The sequence below is a fragment of the Hyla sarda genome, chromosome 13, assembly GCF_029499605.1.
Source record: "Hyla sarda isolate aHylSar1 chromosome 13, aHylSar1.hap1, whole genome shotgun sequence".
NCBI classification, from domain to species: Eukaryota; Metazoa; Chordata; class Amphibia; order Anura; family Hylidae; genus Hyla; species Hyla sarda.
In genome coordinates, this window is record NC_079201.1 from 23,022,781 (window position 1) to 23,047,613 (window position 24,833).

At 42.3% G+C, this 24,833-nt stretch overlaps 1 protein-coding gene across 2 annotated transcripts in view; it reads left to right on the forward strand.

The window, feature by feature from the left end:
• MAP2K6 (mitogen-activated protein kinase kinase 6) overlaps nucleotides 1-24,563 on the forward strand; it is a 70,053-nt gene extending 45,490 nt beyond the window's left edge. The window contains exons 6-13 of one of the 2 annotated variants that reach the window (XM_056550202.1): nucleotides 5,735-5,854; nucleotides 7,558-7,674; nucleotides 7,787-7,838; nucleotides 9,338-9,465; nucleotides 13,661-13,738; nucleotides 15,214-15,353; nucleotides 19,684-19,729; nucleotides 22,939-24,563. In XM_056550202.1, the coding sequence (XP_056406177.1) occupies nucleotides 5,735-5,854; nucleotides 7,558-7,674; nucleotides 7,787-7,838; nucleotides 9,338-9,465; nucleotides 13,661-13,738; nucleotides 15,214-15,353; nucleotides 19,684-19,729; nucleotides 22,939-23,016 (759 nt within the window). In that variant the 3' untranslated portion in view covers nucleotides 23,017-24,563. The remainder of the gene's footprint in view (nucleotides 1-5,734; nucleotides 5,855-7,557; nucleotides 7,675-7,786; nucleotides 7,839-9,337; nucleotides 9,466-13,660; nucleotides 13,739-15,213; nucleotides 15,354-19,683; nucleotides 19,730-22,938) is intronic. The other variant, XM_056550203.1, reaches the window with a different exon arrangement.
• The last annotated feature ends 270 nt before the right edge of the window (nucleotides 24,564-24,833 follow it).

Below are 24,833 nucleotides of genomic sequence, written 5' to 3' on the forward strand. Positions count from 1 at the left end.
GCCCCCCAAAAACCACTTCAGAAAAACGTACTCTCCAAAATCCCCTTGTAACTCCTTCGGTTCTGAGCCCTCTACTGCGCCCACCGAACACTTTACATAGACATATGAGGTATGTGCTTACTCGAGAGAAATTGGGCTACAAATATAAGTATACATTTTCTCCTTTTACCCCTCGTAAAAATTCAAAAATTGGGTCTACAAGAACATGCGAGTGTAAAAAATGAAGATTGTGAATTTTCTCCTTCACTTTCCTGCTATTCCTGTGAAACACCTAAAGGGTGAAAAGGCTGACCGAATATCATTTTGTATACTTTGGGGGGTGCAGTTTTTATAATGGGGTCATTTGTGGGGTATTTCTAAGATGAAGACCCTTCAAATCCACTTCAAACCTGAACTGGTCCCTGAAAAATAGTGAGTTTGGAAATTTTGTGAAAAATTGGAAAATTGCTGCTGAACTTTGAAGCCCTCTGGTGTCTTCCAAAAGTAAAAACTTGTAAATTTTATGATGCAAACATAAAGTGGACATATTGTATATGTGAAAAAATTTTTTAAATATTTTGAATATCCATTTTCCTTACAAACAGAGAGCTTCAAAGTTAGAAAAATGCAAAATTTTCAAATTTTTCATAAAATTTTCAAATTTTTCACTAAGAAAGGATGCAAGTTACAAATTTTTTTTACCACTATGTTAAAGTAGAATATGTCACGAAAAAACTATCTCGGAATCAGAATGATAACTAAAAGCATTCCAGAGTTATTAATGTTTAAAGTGACAGTGGTCAGATGTTCAAAAAATGGCCGGGTCCTAAGGTGTAAAATGGCTGGGTCCTTAACCCCTTCCCGCTATTGGACGTATGCATACGTCCAGGCGAATTACACGTTCGCGCAAATGGACGTATGCATACGTCCAAGCGATCTCCTGCTCTGCCGCGGGCAGCGCAGGAGATCGCGGGTGGGACTCAGCTGTCAATCACAGCCGGAGTCCCACCGCAGCTGCCGGGGCCGCGATCGCGCCGGTCCCGGCAGCATTAACCCCATAGATGCCGTGATCAGTTCTGATCACAGCATCTACGGTGTTTGCAGGGGGAGCGCTCTCCCCCTGCCCATCAATCGCGGCGCCGCGATAAAATAAGGGGGATCGGGGGTGTCCAAGACACCCTCGATCCCCCTTGAAGAGATAGGAGTGAGGTGGCAGGGTTGCCACCCCTCCTATCCCTGCTATTGATCGGCGGAGCGGCCGACCAATAGCAGACTGGGGGCGGAGGGGTTAAAGTTCGGTTCCCCCCGCTATGCCCACCCATCGGTGTCCGGGCACAGCGGGGGGAACCGTGTAATAGCGGCGGCAGCGGCGGTCACTTACCCGGCGGCGGCGGCTGTGATCATGGCGGCGGTGGAGGTAAGTATGACGCCGCGTGTGCAGAGTCTGTTGCCTAGCAACATCTGCAGGGCGACAGTTTAGAGAGTGGTCTCTAAACTGTCGCCCTCCAGATGTTGCAAAACTACAACTCCCACCATGCCTTGACAGCTGTTTGCTGTGTTGGCATGCTGGGAGTTGTAGTTTTGCAAGATTTAGAGGGGTTCAGGCTGGAGATCACTGACAGTGGTCTCTAAACTGTAGCCCTCCAGATATTACAAAACTACAACTCCCAGCATGCCCAGACAGCAGTTTGCTGTCTTAGCATGCTGAGATTTGTAGTTTTGCAACATCTGGAGGGCCACAGTTTAGAGACCACTGTCAGTGATCTCCAGCCTGAACCCCCTCTAAATCTTGCAAAACTACAACTCCCAGCATTCAGGAACAGCAAATGGCTGTCTCGGCATTTCTTGGTGAAAAATTCCAAAATTTGATGAAAACTTTTAAAATTTTGCATTTTTTTTTACTTTGAAACTCTCTGCTTAAAAGAAAAATGGACATCCCAAATAAATTATATATTGATTCACATATACAATATGTCTACTTTATGTTTGCATCATAAAGTTGACATGTTTTTTCTTTTGGAAGACATCAGAGGGCTTCAAAGTTCAGCAGCAATTTTCCAGTTTTTCCCAAAATTTTCAAAATCTGAGTTTTTCAGGGACCAATTCATTTTTTAAGTGGATTTCAAATTTTGAAGTGCATTCTTCATATTAGAATTACCCCATAAATTACCCCATTATAAAAACAGCACCCCTCAAAGTATTCAAAATGCCATTCAGAAATTGTGTTACCCTTTTAGGAGTTTCACAGGAATAGCAGCAAAGTGAAGGAGAAAATTCAAAATCTTCATTTTTTACACTCATGTTCTTGTAAAACCAGTTTCTGAATTTTTAGAAAGGGTAAAAGGAGAAAAAGCCCCCCCCCCCCCCCCCCCCCAAAAAAAAAATAAAAATAAAAAAAAATTTGTAACCCAATTTCTCTCAAGTAAGGAAATACCTCATATGTGGATGTCAATTGCTCTGTGGGTGCACTAGAGGGCTCAGAAGGGAAGGAGCGACAATAGAATTTTGGAGAGTGAATTGTGCAGAAATGGTTTTTGGGGGGCATGTCTCATTTAATGAGCCTGTATGGTGCCAGAACAGCGCAAAAAAATATAATTAATAAAAAAACAAAAAACAAACAACAAATGGCATACTATTTGGGGAAACTACAGCCCTCAAGGAATGTAACAAGGGGTACAGTGAGGCTTAACACTCCACAGGTGTTTGACGACTTTTCGGTAAAATTGGATGGTTAAATTATTATTATTTTTTTTAACTAAAATGCTTTTTTCCCAAATTTTACCATTTTTACAAGCGGTAATAGGAGAAAATGCCCCCCAAATTTTGTAACCCAATTTCTTCTGAGTATGGAAATACCCAATGTGCGGACGTAAAGTGCTCTGCAGACTACAAAGCTCAGAGAAGGAGCGCCATTGAGCTTTTTGAAAGCAAATTTAGCTGAAATGTTTTTTTGGGGCATGTCGCATTTAGGAAGCCCCTATGGTGCCAGAACAGCAAAAAAAAAAAAAAAAAAAAAACGCATGGCACACTATTTTGGAAACTACACCCCTCATGGAACGTAACAAGGAGTACAGTGTGCCTTTACACCCCACAGGTGTATGACAAGTTCCCGCTTAAGTTGGACTTGAAAATGAAAAATTTAGATTTTTTTTTTACTAAAATGTTGGTGTTACTCCAACTTTTTCATTTTCACGAGGGGTAATAGGAGGCAAAGCCTCCCAAAATTTGTAACCCTATCTCTTCTGAGTATGGAAATACCCCATATCTGGATGTAAAGTGCTCTGTGGGCAAACAACAATGCTCAGAAGAGGAGTGCCATTGAGCTTTTGGAGAGCGTATTTGGTTGGAATAGAAGTCAGGGGCCATGTGCGTTAATGAAAAATGTAGGGTAACACCAGCATTATAGTGACATCCAACTTTAACAAAAATTTGTCAAACACCTGTGTGGTGTTAAGGCTCACTATACCTCTTGTTACTTTCCGTGAGGGGTGTAGTTTCCAAAATGTGGTCACATCTGGGTATTTATTGTTTTGCCTTTATGTCAGAACCACTGTAAAATCAGCCACCCCTGTGCAAATCACCAATTTAGGCCTCAAATGTACATGGTGAGTTCCCACTTCTGAGCCATGTAGTGTGCCCGCTGATCACTTTGCATCCACATATGGGGTATTTCCGTACACAGGAGAAATTGCGTTACAAATTTTTAGAGGGGTCTTTTCTTTCCTTTTACCGCTTGTGAAAATTAAAAGTATGGGGCAACACCAGGATGTTAGTGTAAAAATTTTTAGGATACATTCACTCCGGCAGGGGTTTACAGCGAGTTTCTCGCTGGGAGTTTAAACTGCAGCGGAAAATTTGCCGCATCTCAAACTTGCAGCAGAAAACTCACTGTACACCCTTGCCTGTGTGTGTGTGTGTGGGGGGGGGGGGGGGGGGGGCGGGACGGGACAAACCTTCAACTGTTGCAAAACTACAACTCCCAGCATGCACTGGCAGACCATACATGCTGGAAGTTGTAGTTATGCAACAGCTGGTGGCACATTGGTTATGAAACACTGAGAGTTTGTTACTTAATTGGGCACTCTCATTAAAACTAATTTTTGCTATTGCACTCCTTATGGTAAATGAAAAATATTTCTAATATACTTTGTTTAAAAAAAATGAAGTGTTCTATGTTTTTAATTTGTGCTTATAAACTCGAGCACATTTTCCCCCAACTCATACACAGACTTTGGACCAAAGTCCGAACACAGGAAGTGCCGCCTGGAGTGCTGAGGGGTAGGGGGGTGTCCAGCCAACAGCATATGGCAGTTATGTGTGAGAGGAGCTTTGATTGGATGAGGCTGGACTCTTCCCCCCCCCCCCCCCCCCCCCCTCAGCACTCCAGGCGGCACTTGCTGTGTTCGGACTTTGGTCCAAAGTCTGTGTATGAGATGTGTCTTGAGCTTTTTTAAGCACAAATAAAACATAGAACGTCATTTTTTTTTAAACAAGGTATATTAGAAATATTTTTCATTTACCATAAGGAGTGCAATAGCAAAAATTAGTTTTCATGACAGTGACCTTTTTAACTCAGAGTTTTGCAACCAGTGTGCCTCCAGCTGTTGCAAAACTAGAACTCCCAGCATGTACGGTCTCTCAGTGCATGCTGGGAGGTGTATTTTTTGCAACAGCTGGAGGCACACTGGTTGCGACACACTGAGTTACGACACAAACTTTTTCACAACCAGTGTGCCTTCAGCTGTTGCAAAACTGCAACTCTTAGCATGCATTGACAGCCGAAGGGCATACAGAGAGTTGTAGTTTTGCAACAGCTGGAGGCACACTGCTACAACTCCGAGCATACACTTCGGCTGTCCATGCATGCTGGGAGTTGTGGTTGTGCAACAGCTGGAGGCATACTTTTTTATAGAAAAAATGTGCCTCCAGCTTTTGCATAACTACAACCCCCAGCACGCACAACAGCCGAAGGGCATGCTGGGAGTTGTTGGAACTCTATCTGTTTCAAAGCTACAACTCCCAGCATGCCCTTTGGCTGTGCGTGCTGAGAGTTATTACTAAGCAACAGCAGGAGGTGAACAGGCCTCGCCTCCTACTCTATCCTGCTGCTGGGACTGCTGCTTCCGCTACTCCTGCTGCTCCTGTCCCGCCTCCGCTCATGAGGGGACCCCCACCGGGCCAGGCAAAGGTAGGAGACCCCTGCTGGCCCTGATCACAGCGCCGATCGACGCCCAGCAGGGTGGTGATTGGTCAGTAGTTCCGACCGATCAATCACGTGATCGTGAGGTGGCACCTGTGCCACCTCACTCCTGCTGGGTAAGGGTGAATGGGGCTGTTTCGGGCAGCCCCATTCACCCTTTTTTTTTTGCCGACATGGGGGGGTCTCAGGATCCCCCCCCCCCAGCGGTTTGCACAGGGTGCCTGCTGAATGATTTCAGCAGGCATCCCGGTCCGTTCACCGCCCAGCGAGCGATGGGGATCGGAATTCCCACGGGCGTAAAGGTACCCCCTTGTTCCTTAAATTCCGGGACGTCAGGGCGTACCTGTATGCCCTCGGTCCTTTTTAAGTGGTTTAAAAAAAAAAAAGTGATCGGGGCAATACATATTTGGTTTAGTTTTTCTGTCAAGCACAACCAACATTTTCATTTCAGTGCACCACTAATGTTAAGGCTTAGGGGGACACACTTTTCTGATTTTTAACTCTGCTCTGTCTTCTTTTTCTTATTTATTAAAAAAATGTTTCTGTATCTTGCAGCGTATTAGGGCAACCGTGAACAGCCAGGAACAAAAGAGACTGCTGATGGACCTCGATATATCTATGCGCACAGTTGACTGTGATTTCACTGTCACATTTTACGGAGCTTTATTTAGAGAGGTATTTCTCTTGATTTGAGGGGATTTAAGGATCTTAACTTTGCTTTTGCTGGAACACAACCTGTAGTTGGGAAATAACTGAGTGAATACTTTATTAACCTAAGGAACAATTTCAGGTCTAGCTGTTATTAATATCAGTGATTATACTGAGGGTTACATGGTAAAAGTGGAAGTAAGCATATTTTGGTTATTACTTTTTAGGCTCATTCTGATGTTAACCAGTAATATAACTGCTATAATATTGCCTTCATGTACAAAATATAACTACAATAATACTGCCCCCTAAGTACAAAGAGATAACTTGTATAGTATTATAATACTGCATCCTTTATACAATAATATGATACAAGTTAATCATAGCAGTTTAGTATGCAAGTTATTATAATACTGCCTCCTATGTACAATAATATAACTAGTATAAAACAGCCTCTTAAGTACAAGAACATAACTACTACAATACAACCTCCTATGTAAATGTATATTGAACTGCTATGACTAGTTTTCACTGGTATTGCCGTCTGACTCTGTTGAAGATGCTCCCTAGCAGCTGTTGCAGTGTGAATTACTCAGTTCTCCACTGACGTATTAAGCTGCATGTGCACATTCACGTATTAAGTTGCTAGCTGCTCGCTGTAGCGACATTCACTCTTCATACGCAATATGTCACGTTGGAAAGTTTCCTAGCTTTATGTTAGGGAAACTATTTTTAATTAAATTTTGAAACTGACAGCTCATCTTTAAGCCTGGCAGTGCTTGCCCCTTCACTCAAAAGAGAAAGAAAGTCTGTTATTTTTTATGTTAGTATCGAAGTAGAATGAGGTAGAAGTACAGGTAGATCCACAGACAGTAAAGGTAAACGGTAATAGGCAGTATAAGTATTCGGGTGCTTTCATGTGTAATTCGGTATACTGTATAAATGGAACTAACACTATATATCCGCACAAGTGAATACACACCTAAAGGGGTGTTCCATTTTTTATTTGACTATGCTACAGGGGCTGTAAAGTTAGTGTAGTTCATAATATAGTATCTTTACCAGTGCTTCATGGTGATCCCACAATTTTCTGTGATTTATTTTTTTTGGCCTAATGTTTATCTTTAACAGCATACAAAATGTGTTGTCTCAGGTTTTCCCAGGTTGCAGTGCAGCCCAAGACATTACATCATTAGTTAGATGTTCATATAGAGCCTGTCTTTGCATCAATGGGTGGAGCGACTGTTGGGTGGGAGGTAGATCATTCTGCAGTGAATTGTAGGTTTGCAACACTTTTGGCACCCTGGTTAGAAAACACTGGTCTATTGCATTGAAGGGAGCACAGGTGTGTTTCAATGGGTGGGTGGGGTGGCTGATGTGTAGGAGGACCTCACACATACACACAAGGAATTATGGGACATATAGTTTGAGGGAGGGAACTCCAACAGGAAATAGCAAGTTCACAAAAAGATAGCCACAGCTTTATAGTTGACTTAGAACGTAGCCATTTAGCTCCAAGACAAGCACAGATCCTTCCTAAGCCTGTCCATTACTGTCTGGCAGGTAAGTACTAAACTCTCCTTATGGTGGATAACCTCTTTAAAGCACCCGTCAGTTTAACATTTAGGCCTATATAAGGGTAGTTTATTACAGATCTTTTTTTCTAGCCACAGTGACACAATTGTCATGGTGTGGGGGTTTTATATGCATTTTTGTTAATTTCTTTGCAGGGAGATGTGTGGATCTGCATGGAGCTTATGGACACATCACTGGACAAATTCTACAAGAATGTCATAGACAAAGGCTTGACTATCCCAGAAGATATACTGGGGAAAATAGCAGTTTCTGTAAGTAGCTAGGCACATCTTAGTGATTGACTGAGCATACATGGTTTCCTCTACTTTACTTTACTAGTGAATACGTTACATGTCCTAATTTAATATCTTTATCTCTTGACAGATTGTTAGAGCATTAGAACATCTACATAGTAAACTCTCTGTGATCCATAGAGGTAAGTACCCCCCTTGCCATGTACGTGTGGTGTCAGGTATGTCTGGTTTACTGCACTTACTGGACATGTCCATTGTTATTTGCTTTCCAACTTCCTATTCTTACGTCACATGACACAGGACAATCTAGTAAGTCCTGACTCATTCTGAAAGTTTCATGTGCACTGGTAGCATTGGTGGTAAGACTTAACCAGTGGAACTCTGTTCCATCCAAAAGAAAACTTCCACCGATCTTCTAGAACAATAAATTCACTGTCAGGTAAAATGAATAATGTGATAATAAAAGATATAGAGCGCTCCCATGTGCGGAATAAACAAGTACCAATCCATATCTATGAACGAAGGAATGATGAGTAACTCTCTCACCTTGTGGTGTTGTGCAAATGGAGGCAGAACACTCAAATAAATGTGAACGATGTCAACGGAAATTCCTTTGCGCACTGCCGGGACCTATATAATTCAATTCGGAGATTCTTTGTACAAATAAAGTGGTTTTATTGTTTTTATTTTTTGTATGAATAATCTCCATATTTAACTATATATGTCCCAGCAGTGCGCAAAGGAATTCCTGTTGTCCATCTCCTCCATTTTGTTATATTGTGATAATGGCGCTCGCTAAGGAATAGGATGTAATGGGCAGAAAGAAACAATTTGTTTGTCCTTGAATTAGATTTTTATAAACAGGAAAAATGGGCACGTGTAAGTGTCAGAATGACTGTGACAAGTGCCAAGTTGTGGTTACTAGACAACTGGACACACTATCTCCAAAACAGCAGGTCTTGAGGGGTGTTCCTGTTAGGTAGTGGCCAGCACCTACCAAAGGCATCCTAGGAAGACAACCAGGGACAGGTGACAGGGTCATGGGCGCCCAGTGGTTACTGGTGTGTAATAAGTAAAGGCAGGCCCATCTGATCTGATCCTACAGAAAAACTGCAAACTGCTGAAAAATGCTCACCGTGAGGTAGAGGTGTCAGAACACACAGGGCATTGCAGCTTGCTGTTGAGCCAAGGTTCCAAAAGCACCTATAATGGACATGTGAGCATCAGAACTGGACCATGGAACAATCAAAGAAGGTGATTTGGTATGATCAATCGCGATCTGCATCATATAGGTGGGCGGGTGTAATGTGAACGTTATGGTGGCAAAGACCACCTATGTAAACATTGTACAGACTTCATGGCAGCAGGATCCCCTAAGGGCAGTGGGTAGCAGGTTAATTCCCCCAGCCACCCTGCAAACATTGCTCAAGAATGAGGATGATTTGGCCTCCAAATTCTTAAGATCTCAATCCAATTGATCATCTCTGTAGTGTGCAGAAAAAGCAAGTTTGCTTGTTCTTCTCCTTATCCTGAAAAGTAGTTATCAGTACCATTTTTGTTTTGATGGGACTTTTTGATCACTTTTTTTTTAGAATTAATTTTTTAAATGGTATATGCAACTCTGTATTTTTTTTTTTTTTTATGTTTCCTTTCACTAAAAACATTTTCTTTTTGTTTGTAGATGTGAAACCTTCCAATGTTCTCATCAATAAGCAGGGCCAGGTGAAGATGTGTGACTTCGGAATCAGTGGATACTTAGTAGATTCTGTTGCCAAAACGATGGACGCTGGCTGCAAACCGTACATGGCTGTAAGTGCTGCCCTGACTGGTGAAATATGGGCATGTAAATATATAAGGGAAAATTATTCATAAATAATCCTACTCCCTTCACTGCTACATAATGCTGCTTTTGTCCCATACAGCTGTGCACGTCGTCCCTACCCACCTGAATACAGCTGAGCTTACTGTACTGTACACAGACATGGTAGTGCTGTATTGTGTAATTATTTGATTTGTTAGGTCTGCTGATTGAGGATTTACGGAGGCATCACAAACTTTAAAGGGTGACTTACTCTCTGCCTTGTCTGTAAATGACATGCTCTTAGGGCATGCTAGTTTTGCAACAGCTTTATGGTCACATGATGGGAAAACAGTGCTTTAACCTCTTAAGGACACAGGACGTACAGGGACGTCCCCGCACCCTGGGCTTTAAGGACCCAGGATGTCCCCGTACGTCCTGGTGTTTTCCAGTCCCTGCCGGGCAGAGATCGGAAGCGGATGCCTGCTGAAATGCTTCAGCAGGCATCCAGGGCAAACGCCGAGGGGGGCCATGTCTGCCCCCCCATGTCGGCGATCGTTGCCACCTCCTCCTATCCCCTGCGATTCCTCGGTTAGCTAATTGACCAATCGCAGGTGGGGGGGGGGGCAGTTACCTCCTCCCGCCCTGCCCGGCCCCTGGAAGTCCGGAGAGAACGAGAGGAAGACCGGTGGACGCGGCGGGGGAGTGCTGGGGCCCGGCCCCGGTACTTTCCTCGTCCCTGAAGACCCGGATCCCGGCGGCGGTGGCGACAGGTGAGTGGATCTTCGGCGGCACGGGACCTTTGCAGCAGTCCAGACCGCCGTAAAACGATCTGGACTGCTCCATCTGGTCCCCTTACACTACAACTCCCAGCATGCATAGACAGCCCTTGGCATCTGGGCACGCTGGGAGTTGCAGTTTTGCAACATCTGGAGGTCCACTGTTTGGAGACCACTTTGCCCTTCCAGATGTTGCAGAACTATACATCCTCAGCATGCCTTTACTGTCCAGGCATGCTGGGAGTTGTAGTTCTGTAACATCTGGCCCTTCAGATGTTTCAGAACTACAACTCCCAGCATGCCTGGACAGTAAGGGCATACTGGGAGTTGTAGTTTTGCAACATCTGGAAGGGCACAGATTGGGAACCACTGTATTAATGGTCTGCAAACTGTAGTCCTCCAGATGTTGCAAAACTACAACTCCAAGCATGCTGGGAGTTGTAGTTTGGCAACATCTGGCTCTAAAGATGTTGCCAAACTACTACTTCCAGCATGACTGAGAATGTTTGGGAGTTGTGGTTTTGCAACAACTGGAGGCACACTGGTTGGGAAACATTGTCTGTTTCCTAACTCAGTGTTTCCCAACCCGTGTGCCTCCAGCTGTTACAAAACAATAACTACCAGCATGCACTGATACTGTGCATGCTGGGAGTTGTAGTTTTGCAACAGCTGGAGGTCCCCCCCCCCTTGTGAATGTACAGGGTACATTCACATGGGCAGGAGGCTTACAGTGAGTATCAGGCTGCAAGTTTGCGATGTAGCAAATTTTGCGCGGCAGCTCAAACTCGCAGCAGGAAACTCGCTGTAATCCCCCGCCCTTGTGACTGTACCCCAAAAACACTACACTACACTAACACAAAAAAAAGTAAAAAACACTACATATACACATACCCCTACACAGCCCCCCTCCCCAATAAATATGGAAAACGTCTGGTACGGCACTGTTTCCAAAATGGAGCCTCCAGCTGTTGCAAAACAACAACTCCCAGTATTGCCGGACAGCCGTTGATTGTCCAAGCATGCTGGGAGTTTTGCAACAGCTGGAGGCACCCTGTTAGGGGTATTTTATGCCAGTGATTCCCAATGTCCACCCCTATGCAAATCCCTAATTCAGGCCTCAAATGCGCATGGCGCTCTCTTACTTCGGAGCCCTGTCGTATTTCAAGGCAACAGCTTAGGGCCACATATGGGGTATCGCCGTACTCGGGAGAAATTGCACTACAAATTTTGGGGGGCTTTTTCTCCTTTCACCCCTTATGAAAAGGTGAAGTTGGGGTCTACACTAACATGCTGGTATTGCCCTATACTTTTCATTTTGAAAAGTGTTAAAAGGGAAGAAAGCCCCCCAAAATTTGTAATACAATTTCTCCCGACTACTGAGATACCCCATATGTGGGCGCAAAGTGCTCTGCGGGCGCACAACAAGGCCCAGAAGGGAGAGTGCACCATGTACATTTGAGGTGATTTGCACAGGGGTGGCTGATTGTTACAGCGGTTTTGACAAACGCAAAAACACAAAACCCCACATGTGACCCCATTTCGGAAACTACACCCCTCACGGAATGTAATGAGGGGTGCAGTGAGAATTTACCCCCCACTAGTGTCTGATAGATCTTTGGAACAGTGGGCTGTGCAAATTAAAAATGTTGTACAGCCCACTGTTCCAAAGATCTGACAGACACCAGTGGGGGGGATGCTCACTGTACCCCTTTTTACGTTCCTCAAGGGGTCTAGTTTCCAAAATGGTATGCCGTGTGGGGGTTATTTTGCTGTCCTGGCACCATAGGGGCTCCCTAAATGCGACATGCCCCCGAGCAAAATTTGCTCTCAAAAAGCCAAATATGACTCCTCTTCTGAGCATTGTAGTTCGCCTGTAGTGCACTTCAGGTCAACTTATGGGGTACCTCCATACTCAGAAGAGATGGGGTTACAAATTTTTGGGGGTATTTTCTGCTATTAACCCTTGTAAAAATGTGAAATTTGGGGGGAAACACACATTTTTGTGAAATTATTATTATTTTTTTTTTACATATGCAAAAATCGTGAAACACCTGTGGGGTATTAAGGCTCACTTTATTCCTTGTTACGTTCCTCAAGGGGTCTAGTTTCCAAAATGGTATGCCATGTGTTTTTTTTTTTTTTTTTGCTGTTCTGGCACCATAGGGGCTTCCTAAATGCAACATGCCCCCCAAAAACCATTTCAGAAAAACTTACTCTCCAAAATCCCCTTGTCGCTCCTTCGCTTCTGAGCCCTCTACTGCTCCCGCCGAACACTTTACATAGACATATGAGGTATGTGCTTACTCGAGAGAAATTGGGCTACAAACATAAGTATAAATTTTCTCCTTTTACCCCTTGTAAAAATTCTAAAATTGGGTCTACAAGAACATTCGAGTGTAAAAAATGAAGATTGGGAATTTTCTCCTTCACTTTGCTGCTATTCCTGTGAAACACCTAAAGGGTTAAAACACTTACTGAATGTCATTTTGAATACTTTGGGGGGTGCAGTTTTTATAATGGGGTCATTTGTGGGGTATTTCTAAGATGAAGACCCTTCAAATCTACTTCAAACCTGAACTGGTCCCCTAAAAATTGTGAGGTTGTAAATTTTGTGAAAAATTGGAAAATTGCTGCTGAACTTTGAAGCCCTCTGGTGTCTTCCAAAAGTAAAAACTCGTCAATTTTATGATGCAAACATAAAGTAGACCTATTGTATATGTGAATAAAAAAAATTATTTGGACAAAGGCAAATCTAGATCTCTGGAGATGGACTTGTAACATTGTGATTGTTGATATGTTTCCACAATTTTGGTTATCAAGTCCTCAGCCATGTCTCTTCTCCTCTTTCTGTTGTCCATGCTTAGTGTGGCACACAGACACACAATGCAAAGACTAAGTGAACTTCTCTCCATTTTATCTGCTTTCATGTGTGATTTTTATATTGCCAAAAACCTGTTACTTGCCTCAGGTGAGTTTAAAGGAGCATCACATGCTTGAAACAATATTATTTTTCCACAATTTTGAAAGGGTGCCAATAATTTTGTCCAGACCATGTTTGGAGTTTGGTGTAACATTATGTCCAATTTGCTTTTTTTTCCCCCTTCTTTTCTTTGGTTTAGTTACAATACACACAAAGGGAATAAACATGTGTATAGCAAAACATGTGTTACTGCAATCCTTTTCTGTGAGAAATACTTCATTTTCATGGGTGCCAACATTTACGGCCATGACTGTATGTCTTTTAGAAGTCTAGACAAGCTGGGTGATAACCTTCATAGTTGGTGTATTGTCTGCCATACTTGCTGTTACCTAACTTTCACAGTAGCAAATAAACGAGAAAGAGACTGAATACAATAGGAAAATAGACTCTCTATGCGAAGTCCTGAAGTTCTGCATAATGAAAAACCTTTCTTTCACTTTTATGTAGCCTGAAAGGATAAACCCCGAGCTGAATCAGAAAGGATACAGCGTTAAGTCTGACATTTGGAGTTTGGGAATTACTATGGTAAGTGTTGATTTTCCTTAGATCAAAATCTCCCCGGCAGCCAGACAGTGTAGATATATCACTACTAGAGATGAGCGAACTTACAGTAAATTCGATTCGTCACGAACTTCTCGGCTCGGCACCTATCCTGCATAAATTAGTTCAGCTTTCAGGTGCTCCGGTGGGCTGGAAAAGGTGGATACGGTACTAGGAAAAAGTCTCCTAGGACTGTATCCACCTTTTCCAGCCAACGGGAGCACCTGAAAGCTGAACTAATTTATGCAGGATAAGTCATCAACTGCCAAGCTGAGAAGTTTGTGACGAATCGAATTTACTGTAAGTTCGCTCATCTCTAATCACTACCCCAGTGTGTTCCAGCCTGTGTAGTTACTGCAAAACTACAACTCCCAGCATGCTTAGAGTAGTAAAGTTTTCCAACAGCAGTTGAGCCACAAGTTGGAGTTTACTGTGCTAGTAATATGCAACCACTTTCTAGGCTGCTAAGACCTATAGGAGTATAGGAATTGGCCATTCCTTGTCGCTCAACAAGTACGTTGGTGTCATTTTTTGGTAACTTGCATATAAAGAATTTTGCTCTTTGGTGCTGGGGATGTAGAAACCATAGAAATGCTGTTTAGAGTATTAGGGTGCAGTTAGAACTTTTCATCTCATGGTGGCAGCAGAGTCATACAGTTCTATATATTCTTGACGGTTATTACTGTAGGTTAACCACAGTCTTTGCTTTTGGTGCTGATAATTTTACTTCTAGAATCTATGTATACCACATAAGGGGCATAAGTAAATACAGTAGTCCCTCAACATACGATGGTACTCCGTTCCAAATGGACCATCATTTGTTGAAATCAAAGTATGTTGAGGGATCCTTGCAATGTAAAGTATAGGACAGTGATCTACACAGCTGTTGGCTGTCCGGGCATGCTGGGAGTTGTAGTTTTGCAACATCTGGAGGTCCGCAGGTTGAAGACCACTGGTATTGGAGGTTATACTCTCCTGTCCCCGCCGCTCCAGAACGTCACCGCTGCCCTGGATGTCGCCTTCCATCGTTGTCGCCGCGTCCCCGACGCTCCGGCTAGACCCATGCTTCCATGGCATCCTCGCTCTCCATCACCGCCATCACGTCGCTACGCACCCCGCTCCTATTGGATGACAGGACGGCGTGCGCAGCGACGTGATGACGACGATGGAGAGCGCCGCCGATGCAGGCTATCCGGTAGCAGCTGAAGCAGTTTGCGCTGCCGGATAGCCGTTCATGCGATGGCCCCGACATACAAAAGCATCGTATGTTGATGCTGCCTTCAACATGTGATGGCCTCTGAGAGGCCATCGTATGTCGGGGCCATCGTAGGTCGGGGGGGGGGGGGGGGGGGGGGGGTTTCAAGAAATCTATGTATAAATATGTCAGCCAGTGCTATTACATCAGAACTTCTCCATGATGCGACTCCTATCTGTGATGTCATTCTCTTGTGTCTTTTTAGATTGAGCTGGCCATCCTGCGGTTTCCCTACGACTCCTGGGGAACTCCTTTCCAGCAACTCAAACAGGTAGTGGAGGAGCCATCTCCACAGCTGCCTGCGGACAAGTTTTCTGCAGATTTTGTTGACTTTACCTCACAGTGGTGAGTGACAATAGTTGAATTATATTTGCATGGTGTTAAACTTTTGCAATGTCTGTATCTTGTAGATGGTGCAGTTTCTCCTTGAGGAGATCCAGCTGGTGTTTGTAGTTTATCAGGCAGATCAGCTCTCCTCCAGAAGGAAAAACTGTCTCTCTGCTGCCATGTATAGGTATCCATCCTGTAAGTCAATGTCCAGCCAAAATGCTGCAAGAGCATCATGGGAAATGTAGTCCAAAATATCAGCAGTGCCGAAGGTTGACTCTGCCTGTCATAGAGCTTTGTGTTTCCTTCCCTCTGGAGGTGAAATATTTGTAATATATTTAATATATTTATTTGAAATATTAATATATTTTGTGTTGTAAAATATTTCATTTGTTACCACTATTTTCCTTGTGACATTATCAATAAGAGTTTTTATGTCTCTTCATACAATTTAAAGGAAAAATTACCGTATCTTTGTAGAGTCGCCCTCTGCTGGTCGAAAATAGTGTTTCTAATGTCATGTCACTGGATTGGAAGCTGCACATGATTAGTAGATCGGGGCTTTTCAGTACTTGGGGACCCTCAGTGCTGTGGTTTCTACTACTCCTTCATAGTAATTTGTTTTAGCAGGATTGGTCTTGAGCCATATCAAATGAGAAGAGGTAGTCTCAGCAATTTTCGAAATTAGGGGACCTCAATCTGCCTTACTATGTATGCCATAATTAAAGCGGTTGTTTGCGATTAGGAGAAAACATGGCCCACTTTTTTCCAGAAACTGCGCCACAGCTGTCCACTGGTAGTTTATTATGATGCAGTTCAGCCATATTCATTTCTGTTGTGCTGAGCTGCAATACCACATACAACCTGTAGACAGATATGGCCCAGTTTTGGAAGAAAGAACCCATGATTTATTTATTTAAATCCTGTAATTTTGTGACATGGCCAGAAGCCACATTAACGGAAGACTACCCATACTCTACTCCCAGGGGCAAAGGATGGGTCATTGAGTGGAAAGGGGTAGAAACGAGTAAGCCCAATATGGTGCTACAGTTTAAAGCTCCAGCGTTTAAAAACCTTATGCCCTTAATCACCCTGCTGTATGGAGCTCGGGGTTGACAAATGCTCCTGCATTTTCTATGTGTGCTCCGGAGATACCAGAGTACAACGCCTGAGTATTCCTGGAGCTCCCATAGAGAATATATGGAGTGTATTTGCCGATCCCATGCAGCAGAATGATTCGGGCCACATTTCCCCTTCGTGATCAGACACCTACCCCCTATCCTTTGGTTAAGGGATATGTCTTTAAATGCTGGAGTTTCAGTTTACTTTTTGAGTACATTTGGCTTTAGGATATCAAGTCTTACCTCAACCGATGACTGCCATACCTTTTTTATCCTGTAGTAATTTCTTTTATGCTGGATCAGGATCTGCAAAGTACAGGAAATTGTAGAGGCTGTATGTAAGATGTCCACAAGGGGTAAAACTGCAGTTTGGTCCTACTAAATGGCTCCTGGGAATTAACAATCTGTATAAGCTTAAAGGGAACCAATCAGCAGATCTTAGCATATATAACACTTGGCAATGTATTATATATGCTAAAATCATTATCCTCCCCATCCCCGGGGGACATTTTGTTCCCCCAGGGATGATGAAGATATTAAGCTATAAGGTTAACTTTATATAACTTAATGACGCGAGGCGTCATTCAAGCCATCGGGGCGGAGCCACAGCGACCGGAGCTGGTGAGTGTAAGTCCCCGCCCAGGGACAACTTCCTCTACCAGTGGTCTTCAACCTGCAGACCTCCAGATGTTGAGAAACTACAACTCCCAGCATGCTCGGACAGCCAACGGCTGTCCGGGCATGCTGGGTGTTGTAGTTTTGTAACATCTGGAGGTCCGCAGGTTGTAGACCACTGTCCTATACTTTACATTGCACGGATCCCTCAACATACGATGGTTTCAACAAACGATGGTCCATTTGGAACGGATTACCATCGTATGTTGAGGGACCACTGTATAGAACACATTGCCAAGCATTATATATGCTAAAATCTGCTGATTGGTTTCAATTCACTGCAAGACACTGAATTTGGGGGAATCTATCTTAAGAATGAATGGAGAAGTAAACCCCTAACATGGACACAGTCTAGCAGCTGCTCCATCTACAGTAATGATAATGAAAATCTGATTAATAATGCATTAGTGGTGTAGAGAGCTCTGTGCCCCTTTTGTGCTCCCATAGTCTTATGCCCATTCTTGCTGCCTGACAAACCAACATAAGTATGTAATTTTTGGTTAGTTTATCCCCAGGTACCTGTTTAATTTATAGATGTGGTGATGGTGGTTCAGCTGTTCAGCAAACAAACTATGCCATACACTAATTTTAATTTTATTATTATTCATTTTTATTTAGATGGTAGAGCTTTAGCAGCATAGGGGCTAAGATGTGGTTGCATTATTGGCTCCTTATTCGTCACTACTAGGGGGGTCTGTACTCTTAACATATTAATAATACCGTAGGAACTTAACCTAGTTAATTTAGTAAATATGAGCAATGTGTTTACCACTAAGCAGAAACAGGAAAAGTATATCCTGCAGTTTCCCCATAGATTTCAGGAAACCCTTAGGCCTGGCCATTATTAGTGTAACAGCTCACGTTTTACTGGTCATGCCTGATGCAACCTGTCTTGCTATTGTCTGTCTGGAAAGTTTCCCCAAGATCACTGGACCGGAAGCAATCACAGGAAACATCCTGACTAAGGATGGGTAACTTTATTCCAGAAGTGAGAAGTGGCGAGGCCGCGTTGTGACGGATGTGACTGTGACACTGACCCTTGTTGCTGTCCAGCTGCTGTTATGTCCACCCATTGGGTGTGAATACTTAAAGGGGTTATCCAGGAAAAAACTTTTTTATATATATCAACTGGCTCCAGAAAGTTACAGATTTGTAAATGACTTCTATTAATTTTTTTTAATCCTTTCAGTACTTATGAGCTTCTGAAGTTGAGGTTGTTCTTTTCTGTCTAAGTGCTCTCTGATGACAAGTGTATCGGGAAACGCCCAGTTTAGAAGAGGTTTGCTATGGGGATTTGCTTCTAAACTGGGCGTTTCCCGAGACGTGTCATCAGAGAGCACTTAGACAGAAAAGAACAACCTTAACTTCAGAAGCTTATAAGTACTGAAAGGATTAAGATTTTTTAATAGAATTAATTTACAAATCTGTTTAACTTTCTGGAGCCAGTTGATATATATAAAAACCATTTTTCCTGGATAACCCCTTTAAGTATTCTGCTTTTGTATTTGTTTTCAAACCCATTTACAACCATTAAGGGAAATTTCTGCATATTAATGATTAAGAGAAAAGTAAATCTTGGTGATTGGATTAAAAATCAGTCTCTGTATTCTGGGCACTGGGTGAGGTCCTCCTATTGCTCTTTTTGGCTCCAGAAACCCACCTGACCTTATTGCAGTCACTTATTGTAGAGGTGGATTTTCATGCAAGTTACCTGGCCTATCTGCAGCTCTAGCCGGGATGGAAGAATGGCAACTACTAGGTCACTGACTGAAATGATCCTGATGAGGAAGCTGAAAACCCCATTGCATCCCATGGACAATTCTCTCTCCCAAAAAAGGGCTAGTTAGCTGGATATGTCAAAAATATATATTCCTCTGCTTGTTCCCTGGCCTAGATTCTCTAGACTTCCCAGCAGACGTTATCCAGTAACCTCACCCTACATTTGCTTGTGGCTGCGGAATTGTGTTCAGGGTCTATGGTGGCGTATCCCGGACACCTTTGTCAGGCATTTCAGAGCAGCAGTGACGTAGGGCCAGAAGTGAGAAAATGTTTGTGGTTTTGCACCTGATCCTTTTTTGAAAACGGACAGAAAACCCTCTTTAGGGTGCGTTCCCACATGGCGTATACGCAGCGTATTTCATGCTGCGCAAAATTTACGGCAGCAGCGGTAAATACGCTGCATATTCCTTGCTCACTATGTACACAGGGCTTTCCGGTGGCAGCCCAATGTGTGTAGTGAGTTTTAGAGGCGGGGCCGTGTGCAGGCGGGACTGTGACGCGCGGCTCCCCTCCAAAACTCACTGCACACATAGGGCTGCTGCCGGAAAGCCCTGTGTGTATTGTGAGCAAGGAATACGCAGCGTATTTCCCGCTGCTGCCGTAAATTTTGCACAGCGTGAAATACGCTGCATATACGCCATGTGGGAACGCACCCTTACAGCGTCAGAAGAACCCGGCCTGGTGGTTATGACCTTGGGCCGTGTCTCCATTGTAAATGTCCTAATATAATTTTTCTGTTTGTGAGTCTTACATAAACTTTGCTCTATTTGCAGCTTGAAGAAGAATTCCAAAGAGCGTCCAACTTACGCAGAGCTTATGGTAGGTATAGGTGATAACTGTTTACAGAGATCTTTTAAGGTACGTTATCATGAACATTACTTCGGAAAATCCACAGTAATCTCTTAGTATGCAAATAGCGGGTTCTTTGTGTGAAATCTGCAAGTAAATACACTGCTTAATGTGCAGATTTCACGCACACACAAACTTGCTGATAACACACACTTAAATCCATGAAATCTGCAGTAAGTAAGGTACATGTGAACCTATTCTAAAGGCATTTTCCCCAAATTAAGTTTTTTAATAAGCTAAGTCAGATTAGTCATGTTGCTGGACCTTTCATGATCATGGGAGTGTCTGTATGTGCATTTTGGATGGCTGGCAATGCACGGTCCTTCCTTACCCCCCCCCACCCCCCCTTCACAATCAGGTCACAGCACTCCACTCCAAACATTGAATCCTTTTGTTTACAAGGCACGGCTATCAATTGATTTGGACAAAAGTGTAGTAAACTGTAATACCTGTCATAGCGGTTCGGTCCCGTCGGCTAATGAAAGACGGGACCCTGGGCTAATAGCGTGTGGCACCAAACGTTGTGCCGCGTGATATTAACCCTTTAGATGCGGTGTTCAAATTTGATCGCCGCGTCTAAAGTAATAAAAAATACACTCCTGGCAGCACAGTCGGGCTGATCGGGACCATTGCGGTGAAATCACGATGTCCCGATCAGTTAGGATGCAGCAGAAGGGTGCCTTACCTGCCTCCTGCGCGTCCTATCGGCGATTGATTGCTCCAAGCCTGAAATCCTGGCTTGAGCGATTGGCCGCCAAGAACACTGATCATTGCCATGTTAATGCACGGCAATGATCTGTGTAGCAGATCAGTGTGTGCAGTACTATAGCCACTAGAGGGGACTATAACACTGCAGAAAAAAAGTTTGACTGAAAAGTTAATAAAGATGATTTCACCCCTTCCCTAATAAAAGTAAGAATCACCCCCCTTTTCCCATAAAAAAAAAAATGTAAATAAAAATTAGAATTGGTGGCGCAAAAAATAAGACTTAATATGGAAAAAAGGAAAGTGCAAAAACTGAAAAGCCCCTGATCCTTAAGGGGTTAAGAGCAAAAAATGCAAACAATCTAATATAGCAATAATCTACTCTTACAGTCTACAGCTCCTTTACAGAACAAAGTGTCCCCAGGGTTACAGAATGAAGTTCCTGCAGTCATCCTCGTTTTTCTTGATTCCCTACTTCTTGCCAGTATAATTTTAGTACTCCGGAGGATTTTCTTTGTAGTCTGTTGTACTATAAAACTATTTGTTGCAAAAATACACATACAATTTTCTAAAACCAATAAACCCCTAAATGTCAGGAGAGCCAGGTATTTACTAAAAAGGAGAAATATGGTGTATCTTTTATTAAGACTCTCTATTCCCCTGTTGTTACTTGAAATGTATGACTGAATTGGTTGTAACTAAAGATGAGCGAACTTACAGTAAATTTGATTCGTCACGAACTTCTCGGCTCGGCAGTTGGTGACTTTTCCTGCGTAAATTAGTTCAGCCTTCAGGTGCTCCGGTGGGCTGGAAAAGGTGGATACATTCCTAGGAAAGAGTCTCCTAGGACTGTATCCACCTTTTCCAGCCCACCGGAGCACCGGAAAGCTGAACTAATTTATGCAGGAAAAGTCATCAACTGCCGAGCCGAGAAGTTCGTGACAAATCGAATTTACTGTAAGTTCGCTCATCTCTAGTTGTAACCACTCTGTGAGTCCTTGCACACTATTTTAACCATGTTTTAGTATGTAGGGACAGGCCTCATTGAGAAGGGGGAATAGTAACGCACAGTTTTCAATTTAGTTGTGTTTCCAGGAGGAATAACAGAGCAATGGCCCAATACAAAGTTTGAAGAAAAAAGAATTGAGAGTTTTATGTCAGGAGAACTAACTGATCATCTTAGGATCAAAGCCCCTGACATTTTCTTTGTTTTATTTTAGGTCCATGTGCCATATGACACATTCTTGTGCTGTTTTTAATTATTAGTATTATTATAATTTTAACACCTTAAGAACATTGGGCATACCTGTATGCCCTAGTCCTGCTCCAGTTATATGAAGCGAGTTTAGGAGCTGAGCGCACATCATACCCAGTGGTTCCCGGTTGCATATTTTTGGTTGCTTCATATACCGGAAAAAAAATGAATAAAAAGCGTTCAAAAAGTCCCATCAAATCAAAAATGGTACCAATAGAATTTTACAGATAACGGCGCAAAAAAAAATGAGCCCTCACATCTGCATACCAAAAAAATTATAAGCGTTAAGGGAGTCAGAAGAGAACAATTTTAAGCATACTTTTTTTTTTTTTTTTTTTTTTTCAAAAAGTTTTTTTACAAGTAGCAAAATAAAATGTAATCTATATAAATCATGTATCATTTTAATTGCATGGACCTACAGAATAAAGATGGTGTCCTTTTTACCAAAAACTGCACTGCACAGAAACTGAAATCGTACCCGTCAGATCCAACTAAATTACACATTTTTTTTTAAATATATCACTCGTTACCGAATTCTGACCATGTACATCAAATTTTTATGTGTCATCTTTATTTATTTTATTACACTTTTAATTTAGCTCACAAGTCTGAATTCCTCTCAAAGGGAGGGGGCGTGGCCTCACTGTGCAGGTCTCCGCCCCCTCCCTCAGTATGCTGTCTGCTCACATCTCCTTTACCATTAGCAAAACTACAACTCCCAGCTTGTCCTCACTGACAGTAGCCGGACACAAGCTGACAGTGGGAGGATTTTTCCTCCCAGGTGTGAGCCCTGCACTCACAGCTGTCAATCAAGGAAGTGTGTCCATGATGCATGGACACAGCAGGACTAGTATATGTCCAAGAGGGGGCAGTTGTTTGACTGGCTTTTTCAGTATGAAATACTGAAAATGTTCTATTGAAAGCAATTGCTAAACGTTTTGCATGCTTTACAACATATCAAAAGTTTTTGTATCTGACGGTGCCCATTGAAGCCCCCAAAAGTTGCAAAGTGTTTATTTTTTTCTATTTGGCCCCACAAATAATTTTTTGAGGGTTTTGTAGGTTTTCTGGTAAATTGAGTGATATTATGAGTGATAATATGAAGTATTGGTCTTTAGGTGGAAAATTGAAGGCGTTATAGCTATTAGAAAGCGAGAAAGAAAAAGCAAAAGTGCAAAAATAAAGAAAATAAAAACCTTTTTTATTATCTCCCCTGCAGCAACACCCATTTTTTACGCTACATGCATCTAAGAACACTGATGTGGCGTCCTTCGTCAAACTCATTCTGGGAGAATAAATGGACGCGAGTGACCCTTCTCTCATCCTACACACGGACTTCTCTTCCTACAGGACGTGGGGCGGCTTAACGTGGCTGCTTGAATACCTATAGAAACACATTATGGGACTGGGAAAACTGGACTCCATATTGTTTCTTTTAGCCTTTACATGCAAACGTCTAACCCCTGTGCTGCCACAGCTGCCTCTCTGGCAGTGCAGGAGTTTCACCGACGCGTCTTACGGAAATGGGATATTTTTTTAATTTTTTTTCACCCATTTGCTACTGTATGGGTTTTAAGCAATTTAGGTTTCTTTTTCTAGACAAAATTATTATTTTTTTTTTTTTCGTTTTGGTTCTAGGTGCTACTAGATGTTTTTCTGTTTATTTTTTTTGTCTTTTTGTTTAAAATATTTATGTTCTGTATTCTGATTTAAGTCTGCGTTTTGAGAGGAAGTGTGTGATCTGGATAAAGTACGGTGGCAAATATTTATAGGGTTTTGCTGGTGAAAGGGTGAAAACTTTTTTTCTTTTTTTTTTTCTTTTTTTCTTTTCTTTTAATATTTAATTTTCCCCCACATTTATTTTTTAAACAATGAATTTGGAGTGACTGTGTGATAAATGTCATCATCTTATATAATATATATTACTTTTTTATCTAATGTGTTTCATTTTAAAGCCAAGTAGTTAGATTGACATAATGATGATTTTATGTTGGCCGAGGTGAGATAGTCACTGTTGACTTCTTAATGCCTGGAAGCTAAAAATACACTAGAATCATGTTGTCTGAGGTTATTGTAACCCAGTCTATGGAGGACGTAATTTAAAGATGAATTATTGCATATATATATATACTACTTCAGAGGAAACCTGTCTCATAGAATCATACTGGGGCAGGTTTATTTTTTTGTATTGGCGTTTGACTGGTACTAAAGGCCAAACCATCCTCTCTGTATAATTTACTCCTCAGGATGCATTAAATAGTCTGGGTGTTGCTAAAGGAGCCCTCGTATGGACAAAGGGACTTGCAATGCATTTGGTCACCAGTAAGGGCCATTAGTGTGAATTTAGCCCATTAACTTAAATAAGGTTTGCAAAGATCCATGTGCTTGCTGCCAAAAGTACCCAAAACAGATGATCTTAAAGGGGTTATCCAGGAAAATTCTTTTTTTTACATAGATCAACTGGCTCCAGAAAGTTAAACAGATTTGTAAATTACTTCTATTAAAAAAAATCTTAATCCTTTCAGTACTTATGAGCTTCTGAAGATCATAGAGGTGCCAGGAAACCAGGGCTTACGTGTGTGTATTCAGGAGCCATAAGAAATACGCTTAATTTGCTCAATTTGGATCCACCAGTGAATGGGCAGATGTCATTCAGCCCATCAGTGTAAAAAGCAAATTCGTCCTATAAAGTCTCTAAAACTAGTTATTCTGAAGTTAAGGTTGTTCTTTTCTGTCTAAGTGCTCTCTGATGACACGTGTCTCGGGAACCGCCCAGTTTAGAAGAGGTTTGCTATGGGGATTTGCTTCTAAACTGGACAGTTCCCGAGACACATGTCATCAGAGAGCACTTAGACAGAAAAGAACAACCTTAACTTAAGAAGCTCATAAGTACTGAAAGGATTAAGATTTTTTAATAGAAGTAATTTACAAATCTGTTTAACTTTCTGGAGCCAGTTGATATATAAAAAAAAGTTTTTTCCTGGATAACCCCTTTGAATCATACAAATTTATGCTACACATCTGTCATGTGTTCATACCCTAAAAGCAGTGGATGTGTTTTAAAAAATAAATACATGAAATCCACTTTAGTTATTTATTTTTATTCTCTGGCCC